Source organism: Mesoplodon mirus, assembly GCF_964341445.2.
Source record: "Mesoplodon mirus genome assembly, chromosome: 15".
NCBI lineage: Eukaryota > Metazoa > Chordata > Mammalia > Artiodactyla > Ziphiidae > Mesoplodon > Mesoplodon mirus.
The window spans coordinates 66617385-66633403 of NC_138991.1; the positions used below are offsets into that span (position 1 = coordinate 66617385).

The 16019-nt window shown below is 49.7% G+C and overlaps 1 protein-coding gene across 1 annotated transcript; it reads left to right on the top strand.

Moving 5' to 3' along the window:
* Positions 1–3289: 3289 nt before the first annotated feature.
* BANF2 (BANF family member 2) lies at positions 3290–10587 on the top strand (the record flags this gene model as incomplete). Its single annotated transcript, XM_082644610.1, has 2 exons — positions 3290–3415; positions 10441–10587. The coding sequence occupies 2 exons, from the start codon at positions 3290–3292 to the stop codon at positions 10585–10587; spliced, it is 273 nt and encodes a 90-aa protein (XP_082500736.1).
* Between the last annotated feature and the right edge of the window lie 5432 nt (positions 10588–16019).

Below are 16019 nucleotides of genomic sequence, written 5' to 3' on the forward strand. Positions count from 1 at the left end.
CTGATCTCTTACCGCCAGGCCCTGAGCTGGGCCACCAACCCCGACTCACCGTCCCACGAGGTGACGGGTGCTGCAGATTCACGCAGATTCAGTATCGTGTTTTCACAGATTGAGAGATGTTCATATTTAACTGCTGAAGAGAGAGATCTGTGTCCTCCATGTAATGTTGTATTCACAGCTCACACAGCCGTGGATTTGAGACCCGCAGAGTCGGTGGCTCCTGGACAAGAAACAGTCGACACACCGAGACCACTTTGCTTAGGAGCCCCCTGGCCCCGACAATCAGTGCATTTGGATTCATCACTCCTTGGAGAGTTTAGTTTCATCCAAAATGTTCCCTGGGGCAGGAAGGCTTACAAGGGGAGCTGGGCTTTACAGGAAGGACTGGAGGAGAGTTGGGAGCATGGGGATGGGTTGGGGGACCAGTGCTGTGAAAGCCACAGATGCTTCTGTGGTTGAGGTCAAGTGTTTCCCGTGGGCCAGTGCAGTACTCAGCACTGGGGCTGGGGTGCGGAGCAAAGGCCGTTTGGGAGGCGCTGCGGCCCTCGGGGGCCTCACAACCTACTGGGGAGCATGTGGAGGGTGCTGGGTTGCTCTCCTACCCTCAGTCTGTATGGTGGTCATTTCCCCAGGTAAGTGCCCCCAGGAACACGGCGACTACCCTGATTTTGTGTCCCATCCCCGCCCCTGCAGCCTGTGTGCTTTGCAGGTCACTAACCTGCTTTCTGAACCACAGGGAAGACACATGTATCAGGCCGTAGTCAATGTCTTAGGCCTGGCGTACGGTGATTTGACTGGAGAAGGCACACATTCACAGCTTCTGGAGGAAAAGCAGTGTTTTCCTTTGGGGGAGGGGGCGTGGCTTGCAGGCCCTGCTGCAGCCCGATTATTTCCAAATAGGAGTGGAGCTGAGGGTTGAGCCAATGAACAAAGGGAGGCAGACTCGAGAGTCACAGGGAAATCAAGCGGGAGCCTTGATCAGACCACACGTGACCCACCTCGGGACATTTAGGTGGCACATGCTAGTAAACCTCCGTTAAGTGTAAGCCAGCTGGAACTGGATTTTCTGTTGCTTGCATCATAAACTAAGGAGCAAACCTCCAGTGGGGACTGGCTGAGAGGAGGCATCCAGGTGGAGAGGAGTGAGGGTGTCCTCACACAAACGAAGAGGATAGTGACCCTCGTGTAGAGAAATGGCTGGTTCTGGTGGGCCCGCTTCACCCGGGGACACAGACCTTATGTGTATGGAGACTCGACATCTGGAGATCTGACGGGATGTTCGGGATGCTGTGCACCTCTGCATCCTCATTAAGGCCCTAGGAGACTCACATCCAGGGGGAAGGTGGCCCGTTGGCGGGGTGAGAGGGGTGAAAATACAGCTTTGCTAAGAGAGGGCGTTTCTGCCTGTGGCTCGAGCAAGTCCTGCTGGGTTGGAAAAGCTGACTTTTCTGGCTGAATTTAGAACACAGGCGACCAGTCAGGTGACTTAACAAGAGAAAGGATTAGGGCCCCGGAAGAACACTGCCCCCGTTCCCAGGTGTCTCCCGAGCCTCTTGTCTGAAGGATGTCATGCTTGATAAAGGGGACAATTGCCTTACTGTGAAGATGCAGCTGGGATGCAGTGGGGCAAGGAGCAGACCTGGGGCACCTCCCCACCTCGGAGATGTAGTTAGATGCCCCCAGTCTGAGGAGCAGGGCAGCAGGCAGGGCATAGATCAAGGATACAGACCTGTGAAGATCTCCACTCAACCACCAGCCCATGGACTTGAACAGAAGAAACCCAGTAAATTCTGAAGGAGGTTGAGATGCCAAGGAAACTGGCCAAGTAGTGGCCTGAGATTGCCCATCCCTCAGGGAGATCCCTGAGCTTGTGCCCACAAGAAGTGGGGTGCTACAACAGTGAATCTTCTTGGGAGGCATCAACACCAAGCCCCTCAGATGTTAACAAGGCAGTGGATGGGGACCCACCCAAACCTAGAACTGGGGGCCACCGTCTTGTCTGCTGGAGGAGCTAGCTGGCTTTACCACAAGGGCAAGGAATCCTCAATATTTCCTCAATACCGTATGTGCTATCGACCAATGGCAACTGAGTGTGTTTCCCACCTTCTCCTTCTCCAAATGGAGAATTCCCCTTCTGGAAATTCTTACTGCAGATATCCTGGTTTTTCCCAACGTTGCTGGCTATGTTGATGATGATGAACTTCAGAATTTAGTTCATAGGTTACCATCCCTTGAGTAGCTACTTCCAGACATGATGGGGAGTATTATGCATCTCACAGAAAATATGAACTCGAGTCTGAATCCAGTAACTGGATGAATCATAGAGCTCCACCCTTTGGGGGAGGGGTGAGTCTATTTCAGCCAACTGTGGGTATTTCTGATGGTTACATAAGGGAAGGAGAGTGTACCTATGTTAGTTCATCAAAGGGGTGGACCATAGTGGGACGTTATGGTTAGTGCCTTCACACCCACCTGCCCTTCTCTGGATAATCATCCTGATTTTGTGCAGGTAACTGTACTTGAACTCACAGCTTGTACAACTTAGAGAAAGCTGACTCCACTCCCAGATCCAGGACTGGACATATGGCTGGATGAGGCTCTGCTTGGAATTCCTCAGAAATAGTTTCTCTCTCTTTAGAAACTTCTTCCTTTGGGGTTGAGATGTTGTGGGGGGGGGCATGAGTGCTGGAGCAGCCATTTCATCACCATGAGGGGAACCAACCCCAACCGAAACCAACACAGGGAAGAAAAGTTGAAAGAATCAGAGAAAAGGATCTGCAACCCTGATGGGACCAGACCCACCCTCACTCTTGGGCTTCTGACTTATATCATGTCTTCTTTAATATTTGAGCCAGTTAGAGTTTTCTGTTCTTGCAACCAAACAACCAGCTATTACAGAATGAGATAAAAGCTAAAATAAAAATATGAAAAAAACACTGGAGAAGGTAGGTTCACTGGCTAAGAGAAGCAGGCTGTTTCTTTAAGCATTTAGGGTGGGAAGGTTGGCAAGGAACCCATCAGAGCTCTTAGCATCAATCCCACCCTTTTCACGGGGATTTATTGGGCTTATCTGAGACCATCACTAACGTCCCCACCTAACCTGTGCAGGTGGGGATGCGTATGTAAAGGTTTCAGAGCAGGGCGTTGCACCTGGCATCTAAAAGTCCCCAATAAACGCTGGGCGGTGGCAGGATACTCGCCGTCTGTTAGCCCCAGCTCCCCGACCCAGGAAGGCCGAGGGAGTTCCCCAGCTTCCTAACCATCTCCCTCCCCATGGCTGTTGCAGAGCATGGACCACATGTCTCCCAGGCTGAGAGCCTTCCTCTCTGAACCCATTGGAGAAAAGGATGTTGCCTGGGTAGATGGGGTCAGTCGTGAGCTTGCAATCAATCTGTGCACCAAAGGTTTCAACAAGGTAATTCCTCTTTTCTTGTTTCTCCAACTTCTCTTTCAACCTGTATTCCCCTAATCCTGCCAGATGGCAGCCAGTGCCACGTGTCCCTGCCAGTGGCTGTCAGAGAGCAAAGCTGCCACTTGGCCGGGTGCCACATGCTTGGCTGGAGGCTACTGACCCCGCATGCTTGGGCAGCCGCCAGGGTCCACAGATAATGGGCAAATCGAATCACTGTGGTTCAGAGCAGCTGGGCTGTGCATGACTCACTTGGTGTTCAAACACCCAGGGGTCGACAGAAGTGAGCCGGCCGCCCGAGTCTGGGGCCGAGCTGTCAGGATGGATGGTTTGGGTGCACTCCCCACCCCCATGAAGAGACATGGGGGTCTCTTGTCCTATCAGGCCATGGCAGGTGGAGTCATAGCAGCCTGGTGTCTACACCAGAGTACGAGGAAGTGAGTTATTCTAAGATGTCACTAGCAGTCCGAGAACAGCCTCGATGATGGCCGATGGAATCAGAACGTTCTCTTCTATGCGACTGTTTCTATGGTGCTATTATATAAGGCTGCGTGAACCTTAGGAGAGGATGGGAGATATTCCCAAAGAGAACCCAGAGAAAGTGAGCGGGTGGGAATTCACAGGAGCGTTGCACACTCGGTCGAGAGAGGCACCACCAGCAGAGGTACTGCTGCTCGTTCCCTTCGGCTTTAAAGTCAGCCACACCCCTGGGCGGGAGGAGGCTGCAGAGGTGCCTAGGGAGGCGGGGAACCGCTGAGTGCGCAGCTGATGGTGAGATTGGTTTGCACTGGCCCAGCGCACGGCTGTGTCCAGGGGGCAGCTGCACGACTGGGCCTGTGGTTTTCTGCTTGACATGCTGCCCTGCACCACTTGTTAAACATTCTGAATATCACCCGAATCTACCACAATCTAATACCCGATAGGTGGGATTGTCAGGAAGACAGATTGAGGTAGATCTGCTTCTTTCCTCCCAGATAAAGCAGAGAGTACAGCAGGCAAGCCTGATTAGGGAAGACATTTTAAATTAAAAATTATTTTTTAGGGCTTCCCTGGTGGAGCAGTGGTTAAGAGTCCGCCTGCCAATGCAGGGGACACGGGTTCAAGCCCTGGTCCGGGAGGATCCCACATGCTGCGGAGCAGCTAGGCCCGTGTGCCACAACTACTGAGCTTGCGCACTGGAGCCCACGAGCCACAACTGCTGAGCCCACGTGCCTGGAGCCCGTGCTCCGCAACAAGAGAGGCCACTGCAGTGAGAGGTCCACGTACTGCAGTGAAGAGTGGCCCCTGCTTGCCACAGCTGGAGAGAGCCCACGTGCAGCAACGAAGACCCAGTGCAGCCAAAAATAAATAAATAAAGTAAATAAATTTTAAAAAGATATATTTTTTAGAAGAAATGATCGTCCCTTTTACTTTTCTATTGTGGTGTAACATATCCACACTGATGTGATGGGTTCAGCTCAGTGAGTTTTTACATAGATATACATGCATAGATCCACCACCTGGATCCGGTGATCAGGATCCTCGAGAATTCCAGAAGGTTCCCCTGTGTCTCTTGCCAGTCAACCCCACCCCCCACTCCCAGAAGTCACCGCCATTCTGGCTTCTACCACCATTGGTTTAGTGTCTCCATAGTTGTGAGGTTTTGTTGTTGTTCAGCCATACTCATCGTTCAAAAAATATTTTAGGGCTTCCCTGGTGGCACAGTGGTTGAGAGTCCGCCTGCCAATGCAGGGGACACGGGTTCGTGCCCCAGCCCGGGAAGATCCCACATGCTGCGGAGCGGCTGGGCCCGTGAGCCATGGCCACTGAGCCTGCGCATCCGGAGCCTGTGCTCCGCAACGGGAGAGGCCACAACAGTGAGAGGCCCGCTTACCGCAAAAAAAAATAATAATAAATAAATAAATAATAAAAAAATATTTTAATCTACATACAGTAAATTTCACCTTTTTTTAGTCCACAGTTCTGCAAGTTTTGACAAATGCATGTAGTCATGTAGCCACTACCACAATCAAGGCCTAGGACAACCCCATCATGCCAAAATGTTCCCCTTACCCTTCACATTTCCCACCTTCAGCCCCTGGCAACTACTGATTTGTTTTCTGTCCCTATAGTTTTGCTTTTTCCAACTTGTTTCAAGTGACTATAGGTAGGATGAGAGGCATATTAAAGAGAAAGGAGTGAATGAATAATGGGAAATTTTCAGGCATCCGAGAACTTGCTACACAGAGTCAGGGCTATAGGGAAGGAGGACCTGGCCAGGTCCCTGGAGATCTGTTCCTCTGTGTTTCCCACCTCCTGGCTAGCTGTGACCAGCCCTCCCCTTTGAGGCTCTACTCATTCCAAGGGCCACTAATTCCAGGCACTGATGCCAGGGGTTCACCTTCTTCCTTTGCTTTGAGCCCCTCACCCACCTGTGAATGAGATGAGAGGTCGCTGTCTCCACTTGACAAACGAGGAGACAGAGGCTCTGGAAAGTGAGTGCCTTGATCGAGGTCCTGAGTGAGGACAAGAATGGCCATGGAGTATATGGTCACAAACCACCCAAGAAGATCAGGACCAGGAGGTCACCCTGGCAGGGAGGGGGCTTACACTGAGATTTGGTGATGAGACCCTGAATCGAGTGCTGGAGCCTGGCTGGGCCTATAAGAGGATCCAGGAGGAGACCCCAGTGTCGCGCACCTACAAGATGAGCAGGTGCTTCTGGGGGGGCCGGGGCCGTGGGCGGGGCCAGCAGTAAGAGGCAGGCAGATCCCCGCAGGGCGGCCGGCTCTGATGTATCAAAAAAAAACGCAGGTTTTGGGCTTCCCTGGTGGCGCAGTGGTTGAGAGTCCGCCTGCCAATGCAGGGGCCACGGGTTCGTGCCCCGGTCCGGGAAGATCCCACATGCCGCGGAGCGGCTGGGCCCATGAGCCATGGCTGCTGAGCCTGCGCGTCCAGAGCCTGTGCTCCGCAACGGGAGAGGCCACAACAGTGAGAGGCCCGCGTACCGCAAAAAAAAAAAAAAAAAAAAACCCAATGGAGGGGGGTGAATTTCCAGGCACTCAGTAGATTCAGAGTCATGTGCAGTGCCCTATAGGGTTACTCCAACAGCGTGGAAGTAAGTTTCACATCCCACAGAATCTGGTTTGGCTCAGTAGCCTTTGAAGACCCTACAAAGTCATAGCCACGAGCCTAAATCTTCCTTCTGAAACATACTTGGAAGATGAGGGAGCAGCAAATGTTCTGGATGCCCACCTGTTCCCCGAGTCTCTCTCACCTAATAGAACCAGCACCTGATGTTTGCTCCATGTCAGGCACTGATCTGAGTACATTACATGTACTTATTTCATTTAATTACCAAAAAATCCCATAAAGTATACTCTTTCGTCTCTATTTTACCGATGAGAAAACAGGCACAAAGCAGCCAAGTGCATCACTCAAAGTCACTCAAGGTTAGAGAAACGAAATCTGAATCTGGCAGACAGGCTCTGGGGTGGGCAGTAGGGCAAGGGACCACCCCCCCACAGCCCTGCCTGATGCCCGGACCCTACAAGGAGTCAGTCACAGAAGCTTGGGGTTACCCTATGCAGGGCTGCCAGGTAAAATACAGCACGCTCAAATTAAATTTGAGTTTCAGTTAAACAATGTCTTAGTGTAAGTGTGTCCTAGGGAGACAGGCAGGAGGAAGAAAACACAGTGGATTGAACATTCACACTTCAGACAAGGAGTTTTACGCTGGAAAGACTGACCCAGGCTGGATTTGAGAGGTTGTCTTTGGCACTCAGTGGCCCTGAAGGCTGAAGAGCCAACGTCCAGTTAGAGAAAAAGAAAGTTGTTCATCACACAACAAAGCCTGGTGCTGCTGTAAAGTCCATTCACCACAGGCGCTGAGGGGCTGGGAACCGGCAGGGGGTAAGCTTGACAGTGAGGGGCCGAGACTACGTGTCTCTGTTTGAAAGGCCAGGTGTCGTAATGGAGATGGAAATTTTTTTTTTTTTTGGCCGCTCCATGGGGGATCTTAGTTCCCTGACCAGGGATCGAACCTGTGCAGCCTGCAGTGGAAGCACGACGTCTTAACCACTGGACCGCCAGGGAAGTCCCTGAAATTTTTAATGAGCGTGGACCAGGACCCAATCTGCGGGCCCAGTGCAAGATGAAGATGGGCGGCCCCTTGTTGAAATTCATCAGGAATTTCAAGATGGTGGCAGCACAGAAGCAAACCAAGCGGGGCTCTGAGCTCAGGGCCTGTGTGACGGCATGGGTCACTCACCAGGGACCCAGGACTCAAATATCGCTACTGTTTCGCAAGGAACAGGCACGGCACACTGGAGGCTGGTCCAGACCTGCTCACGATTGGGATGTGGAGTTGACAGAAGTCTTCCCTCGAGCTGCCATCCTGCCACATGGGCAAAGGCTGCTTTGGGAAGGAATGAACATCCCTGGCCAGGGTGGCAGGAGGTGGGGACGTCTGTCAGGGTATCTGCGTCACTCTCCCTGCAGCCAGGTTTTTCTGAGCTTTGGCCCAAGGAGGCAGAGGGTGGCTCCTCTTCCCCCAGGTTAGGGGCTCGCTCTCCAGAGCCCGCAGAGAAACCCAGAGGGCTTCCTTCCATCGGGGCCATGATGGGAGCCTACGACTCCTGCTTCCCTGGGGAGCAGGGAGAAGCAGGCCGACTTCCCAAGAGAAAGGGCAGAAGGGAGCATCAAGTTGCCACTTGGGTCTGGAGGCCAAAAGATGAGGCCCTCTTGCCTGTGGCTTTCCTGGAAAGTTTGCCTCTGGTCCTGCGAGCCACGAGGTCCCTGGCGTCCTGGCTGCTGGGCGTGGAGGGACATGGAAGCTCTGGTTACCAGAGCAGCCGATGCCAGGCCTCAGGATGGCGGAGATGCCAGGCCAGGCCACGGATGGGTGGGGTGTGCTGGAATGGGGCCGAGGACAGGAGTCTTACCTCCAGGGTTCTCAGTGACCCATCTGGAGAATGGACGGGGTGCATGTCAGGATCCGAAGCAGGAAAACGTATCAGGGGTCTGAGCCTGCCCATGGTGCTCAAAAGCGTCACTTACTACTATTATCATCAATGTTCTCTCTCCTGGGACAAAGCTCTGCACCTCCCATACCTACTGCAGCAACGGGCTCAATCAACATTCAGTAAATGTTCATTTTTTAAAACGTTGAATTAAAAAACATCTCAGGGACTTCTCTGGTGGTGCAGTGGTTAAGAATCTGCCTGCCAATGCAGGGGAGATGGGTTCGAGCCCTGGTCTGGGATGATCCCACATGTCGTGGAGCAAATGCGCCCATATGCCACAACTACTGAGCCCGCATTCCACAACTACTGAAGCTTGCGCGCCTACAGCCCATGCTCCACAACAAGAAAAGCCACTGCAATGAGAAGCCCGCACTCTGCAATGAAGAGTAGCCCCAACTCGCTACAACTAGAGAAAGCCTGCATGCAGCAACGAAGACCCAGCGCAGCCAAAAATAAATTACTTAATTAATTAATTAAAAAAAAAAACCTCAGTAAAATCACCCCTGAAAAGACAAGGATGCTGACAAAGTAAAGTGAGATCATTCTAATCAATTACACTGCTTTTTCAAAAAAGATGATTAAAGTAGCAATTTAAAATGACCATGAAATCCTAGCTTTTGTCTCTTTTCAACAACTGGATATGGACTAAAAATTTTTTTAAAACCCCAAACTCCAATGCTTGGGTATATTTTATGACTGGAATTCAGCTTTTATTCAATTTGTCTTTTTTAAAAAATGCATTCATTTTGGTTAAGATGAAGTTTGCTTGGTTTCATGTAAGTGAAATACATAGACGCCAGTAGGTTTTCCTGGAGGGGGCCCAGGATTCAAGGCCTGGACACTGGTTCCCATTCATTCCAGGCCGGAGAGCCGGGCACTGAACGTGGCCTTCCCCGTTCATGTCCCGGCCAGTCTGTGGCCTTGGATGTCTCTTTCTCCTTGTGGCCCTTGCCCCTCATGACTATCAGTGATGAAACAGCACGAGAGGAATGAAAAGCTGTGGGACCAGGACTCAGAAAACCAGAGAACACCATACAACTTTGACTTGTGGGGCACTTAATCTTTACATGTGTTTTTCATCCACAGAGACCCTTCAGAAGAGGAAAAGGGGCAAGGTTCAGTGTGCTTGATACCTTGTCTGCTCCTCCCACAGGGCTGCGTCTTCCAGGACAAAAAAGGAATTTGCATTTCTCCACTGGTCTCACACTGAATTCACTTAATCCAATTTGCAGGGTGGGGCGGGGCAGGTGAAGGGCCTTCAGAAGACGCAGAAACTGAACCCCAGGCTCCGCGGGTTCTCACTTCAAGTTAAGTGAGTTGCCTGGAGTCACGCGGCGGGTTTGCAAAAACAAACTGATACTAAGGTGCCCTTCACCTCCAGTCCCAGGTGCAGTGGTTCTCAGTTGAGGGAGATTCTGTCCCCTGGGGGACACCTGGCAATGTCTGGAGATGGTCATGATTGTCACAATTCAAGGTAGGGGGTGTACTGCTGGCATCTAGTGGGTACAGGCCAGGGATGCTGCTAAACTTCCAACAATGCACCTGAACACAGAATTATCCCAAATGCAACAGTGTCAAGGGTTAGAAACCCTGTGCTTGAACCATTGAGAAAGTGGGAGCGTAGGGAGCACCTCTAATTCCTGTGTGTGTTTCAAAGAGAGAAATATCAGATCCGAGGCCTGAAGGGAGCATCAGAGGTACACGAGGCTCTTGCTACTCAAAGCATTGTTCCAGGACCAGCATTAGAAATGCAGAGTTTCAGGCCTTACCCCAGACTTACTGAGTCAGATCCTGCCTTTTTAACAAGATCTCAAGGACATGTTCAGGTTCCTTCCAAGCTAGAGGGCCCCCAAAGCCACCTGTAGAGATGAACATTTTAACTTGACCTCACATCTCACCCAGGCCAGTGTCCGAATCCACTTCGCCAGGGACAGCCCTTCTCCCTTGAATCTGACCTGTGTCCCCTCCTTTGATTTGCCAGGGGAGGAAGAGCACAGCTGAGTATGTTTCCCGTGTTCCTCCATGCAGGCCTACATCCTGTTGGGACAGTTCCTTCTGATGCACAAGAACGAAGCCGAGTTTCAGAAGTGGCTCATTTGCTGCTGCGGTGCCACCGAGTGTGAGGCCCAGGAGAGCTCGAACTGCCTGAAGGAGTGGTGCTCCTGCTTCCTGTAGACCCTCCCCCCATACTGCCACTAGGAAATGATACCTCTGCACTGACTCTGGACTCCAAGGCGTTATTTTTCTTTTCCACTTTGATACACATTTGTTATAAAAAGTAGTTCAAGAATGTAAAGAAGAAAGATAGATCAATGGAACAGGATAGAAAGCCCAGAGATAAACCCACGCACATATGGTCACCTTATCTTTGATAAAGGACGCAGGAATATACAATGGAGAAAAGACAGCCTCTTCAATAAGTGGTACTGGGAAAACTGGACAGCTACATGTAAAAGTATGAGATTAGATCACTCCCTAACACCATACACAAAAATAAGCTCAAAATGGATTAAAGACCTAAATGTAAGGCCAGAAACTATCAAACTCTTAGAGGAAAACATAGGCAGAACACTCTATGACATAAATCACAGCAAGATCCTTTTTGACCCACCTCCTAGAGAAATGGAAATGAAGACAAAAATAAACACATGGGACCTAATGAAACTTAAAAGCTTTTGCACAGCAAAGGAAACCATAAACAAGACCAAAAGACAACCCTCAGAATGGGAGAAAATATTTGCAAATGAAGCAACTGACAAGGGATTAATCTCCAAAATTTATAAGCAGCTCATGCAGCTCAATTAAAAAAAAAAAAAAAACCCAATCCAAAAATGGGCAGAAGACCTTAAATAGACATTTCTCCAAAGAAGATATACAGACTGCCAACAAACACATGAAAGAATGCTCAACATCATTAATCATTAGAGAAATGCAAATCAAAACTACAATGAGATATCATCTCACACCAGTCAGAATGGCCATCATCAAAAACTCTAGAAACAATAAATGCTGGAGAGGGTGTGGAGAAAAGGGAACACTCTTGCACTGCTGGTGGGAATGTGAATTGGTACAGCCGCTATGGAGAACAGTATGGAGGTTCCTTAAACAACTAAAAATAGAACTACCCTATGACCCAGCAATCCCACTTCTGGGCATATACCCTGAGAAAACCATAATTCAAAAAGAGTCATGTACCAAAATGTTCATTGCAGCTCTATTTACAATAGCCCAGAGATGGAAACAACCTAAGTGTCCATCATCGGATGAATGGATAAAGAAGATGTGGCACATATATACAATGGAATATTACTCAGCCATAAAAAGAAATGAAATTGATCTATTTGTAATAAGGTGGATGGACCTAGAGTCTGTCATCCAGAGTGAAGTAGGTCAGAAAGAGAAAGACAAATACCGTATGCTAACACATATATATGGAATTTAAGGGAAAAAAATGTCATGAAGAACCTAGGGGTAAGACAGGAATAAAGACACAGACCTACTAGAAAATGGACTTGAGGATATGGGGAGGGGGAAGGGTAAGCTGTGACAAAGCGAGAGAGAGGCATGGACATATATACACTACCAAACGTAAAATAGATAGCTAGTGGGAAGCAGCCGCATAGCACAGGGAGATCAGCTTGGTGCTTTGTGACCACCTAGAGGGATGGGATGGGGAGGGTGGGAGGGAGGGAGACGCAAGAGGGAAGAGATATGGGAACATATGTATATGTATAACTGATTCACTTTGTTATAAAGCAGAAACTAACACACCATTGTAAAGCAATTATACTCCAATAAAGATGTAAAAAAAAAAAAAAGTGATTTCCAAGAGGGTGGTAAAAAAAAAAAAAAAAGAATGTAAAGAAGGACAAATAAGAAAAATGACCCCCAGATTCTACCTCCCAGAAGTGGCCATCATTCACCTTATTCACCAGTATCATGCCAACTGTCTCTTAGCATAAATTTATCTAAAGGAATGGATAATTTTATTTAAAAATGGGAATTAAATGTTAAGTCAGCATAGCAGTTATGTATTGCATAACCAATGAACGCAAAACGTAGCTGCTTCACGCACACAATCATTTTGTCTCGCTCAGTTTCTGAGGGTCAGGAACTGAGAGATACTTAGTTGGGTGGGTCTGTCTCAGGGTCCCCTGTGAGGTTACAAACAGTGGGCCGGGGAGCAGGTTGGTGGGGGCTAGGGGACCCACTTCCAAGAAGGCTCCTCACGTGGCTAGTGGCCCAAGGCCACAGCTGGTCTCCAAGTGGGCCTCCCTCGGGCTGTAATGACCTGGCATCTAGCTTCCCCCAGAGCGGGTGACCCAGGAGGGAATAAGAGAGCAGGAAGCTGCAGTCTTTTATGACCTAGACTCTGATTCACACAACATCGCTTCTGCCTTGTTCTAGTTTTAGAACCAAGTGCCTACATCCTCAAGGGAGAATTAAACTTTCTTGAAATAGCAAATAGTATGCAAACATTTTTAAGAGCATCACAGACAGATTTTTGAGGTATAATTTACATATGGTAAAACGTGCCCTTTTTAGGTGCATAGTTCTATGAACTTTGACAAATGCATTGTCCTGTAACCGCCACCATCATGGAGATAAACAGCATCTTCGTCACCCCAGCGAGTTCCCTGGAGCCTCCCTGTAGTCATCCCTCACTGCTCCCCAGCCCTTGGCAACCAAGGGTCTGTTTTCTGTCCTTAGACTTTGGACTTTTCCAGAAAACTGTATAAATGGAATCACACAACATGTAGCTCTTTGAGGTACACTGTCTTCTTCTACTTGGTATAACTCAGTTGGGATGAATCCACGATACAGGCTTCTTAAACTTAAGAAACGTAGCAGGTGTTGTTGGTGTCCAGCCCATATCCTGGTGGCATTCACTGTTCTAGGAGAGTCCGTTACTTCGCTCAAAAGCACCTGAATCTCCTCAGCCTGAGGGGTTCTCTGGCTGCAGGAGTGGGGTCAGCCCATGCACAGGGCAGGGAGGAAGTGCCTGGGAGTTAACACCCAGAGGAGCCGTTAATCATGGGTGGAAGTTGATGGCCAAATGCCCCAGGTCCTCTCCCTGTGGGTGGGACAGCTCGGAGGCAGTTTTCCCCAGCTCTCCACTGGAGCTAAGCTGAGCTTCTCATAGAGTGGCCCCTGCTCTTTAACACCCGGCCTAGCTTCCTTCCCCTCCCTGCCTTGAATTCCCCCCCCCCACCAGGGCTTCCTGGGACCACCCTCTATACACAATGAAATACTCAAATTTTAGAGCCTGTTTCCAGAAGAACCTAACCTAAGACCACAGTGTTAAGATTTAATTTTATTTTAACAGAAGAAAAAAGTGGAACTGCACTGAAAGAACTGCTGAACTTCACTGAATTTTTTTCTCCATCACTAGATATAGTAATTTCTAAATCAATTTCTTCTGAGTTTAAAGAATAATGTGGAGAAAACAGTAAGAGAGAAGTTAGAATCATTAGGTTTATTTTAAACTTTGTTTTTCAATATTAGATGGTACAAACTCCTACCAAAGAAAGAAATAAAAGTAAAAAGAAATTAACACTTTTACTTCATCCCTCTCATTTCTTAGTTGGTTTTATTGTTACTTTTAATTTGTGAAGGTTTAGATAGCGTATGCGTTCTTCCCATAAGCATACCCCCTGCAGTGACTTAGTTTTAGTTGTATATTTAAGAGCTTATCATTAATCTTCGTACCATTATTTTAAAAATCATAGCTTTGTCATTCCTGAATTCTTTATTTTGATACATCTCTTTGTTCGTCGAGTTGGATCACTGTATCAGTCAGAATAGGCCACAGAATGCTGCTATAACAAACAAACCCCCAAATCTCAGTGATTTAGCCAACCAAGGTTGATTTCTCTCTCATGGTACATGTCCAGTATATGTCATCAGGAGAGCTCAGGAAATGAAACGTCTGTGAGGAAGAGGAGTCGACACTGACTCTTGGCCCAATATCTGTAGTTTGGGGGCATCCATGACTCAGTACATGATTCCAATGGGTATTTATGGAGTGGATAAGGTTCTGAGCATGGTTAGACACTGTGGGAAAAGCAAGGGAAATAAATATGAGTTTCTGTGGTTTCCAGGAGCTTACAGCCCAGAAGTGATGGGAGAGGGGAGGGCAGAACAGCCCAGAGGTGGTGGGGGAGGTGCAGGTGGGGGTAGGGGCTGTGGCCAGGGGGCAAACAGCCAGTAAAGGGGTCTCTGTGTCAGGTGCGGGTCACGCTTTATCACCGTGGGCAGCTGACCTCAACCCTGCTGGAGTTGAGGTGTAGGAGTTGAGGTTCAGGAGTCAGTGTAGACACGTGTTAATTCACCCCACCCTGGGGTGTCCATCACACCTTCTCTGTCGTTTGTTGAGGACTACTCCCCTGGGGAGTTAATCACTCAGCTCCCAAGCCAGCCTCGTGGTGAAAATGAACCCCACTGAGAAGGTGTTCAGGCTCAGAGCGCAGGCACAGGCAGCCAGGTGTCGGCCAGCCACGTGCACCCAGGCAGTGATGGCAGGGCACACGGCAGGGCAGGACACTGACAGCTCTGCCGCAGGCGGGGTCTGGAGTAACCCTGGCTTTGAGAACAGAATCCACCCCTCACCACTAGTTCTAAGACCTTTGGAAAGTCAACCTCTCAGCCCAGCTTCCCAGCTGTAAAATGGTGATAATAACAGTATCTACTCAAGCGTCCAGAAGATTAAAATTCCTGCACCTGGTAAGAGCTTCATGTGTGATAGCTCTAAAAACCTAAGTTTTAAAATGTGCAGTACTGACTGTGTATCGTTATTAAAAGAAAGGGGAGGTGGGTATGGATGAGTGTGGCCAGGGAAGGCTGCTAGGAGGAGGTGTTAAAAGGGGAGGTCAGGGTTGAGTGAGCTGAGGATGGAGAAGAGGGAGGGGAGGAAGCAGGGGGACCGGGAGGTGGGGAGAAAAGGAGCTATGAGGGGAAAGACAAGCCCAACTGGCCCAGAGAGAGTGAGCTGAGGACCCTGCAGGAGAGGTAAGGGGTGGGGCTGTGGGCTGCCGAGAGCGAGGCTCCCCCGCCCCTACCGTTTCCCCCAGACAGAGGCTGAATGTGAGCTGCTAGCTGGCCCCGTTTCAGAAGCCTCCGTCTTGAGGAAGGCTAGTGCTCTCAGCAGTTGGCAGGACTGGGACACATCTGGGCCGATAACCCAGGATAGTGGGCCCTGCTCCCACCCCTAAGAAAGACGCTGTAGCAACTGATGTGCAAAATATCCACAACCCTCCTCTCCTCCTGGTACACACACCCTTCACAAAGACTCTGCAGCTCCACCCGTCAAGAGTCCATCTCCCTGGGCTTCCCTGGTGGCGCAGTGGTTGGGAGTCCGCCTGCCGATGCAGGGGACATGGGTTCGTGCCCCGGTCCGGGAGGATCCCACATGCCGCGGAGGATCCCACAGCGGCTGGGCCCGTGAGCCATGGCCGCTGAGCCTGTGTGTCTGGAGCCTGTGCTCTGCAACGGGAGAGGCCACAACAGTGAGAGAGGTCCGTGTACCGCAAAAAAAAAAAAAGACTCCATCTCCCTTCCTGCTGCATCTGGACTGACCCTGTGACTTGCTTTGGCCAAAGGCATATGGC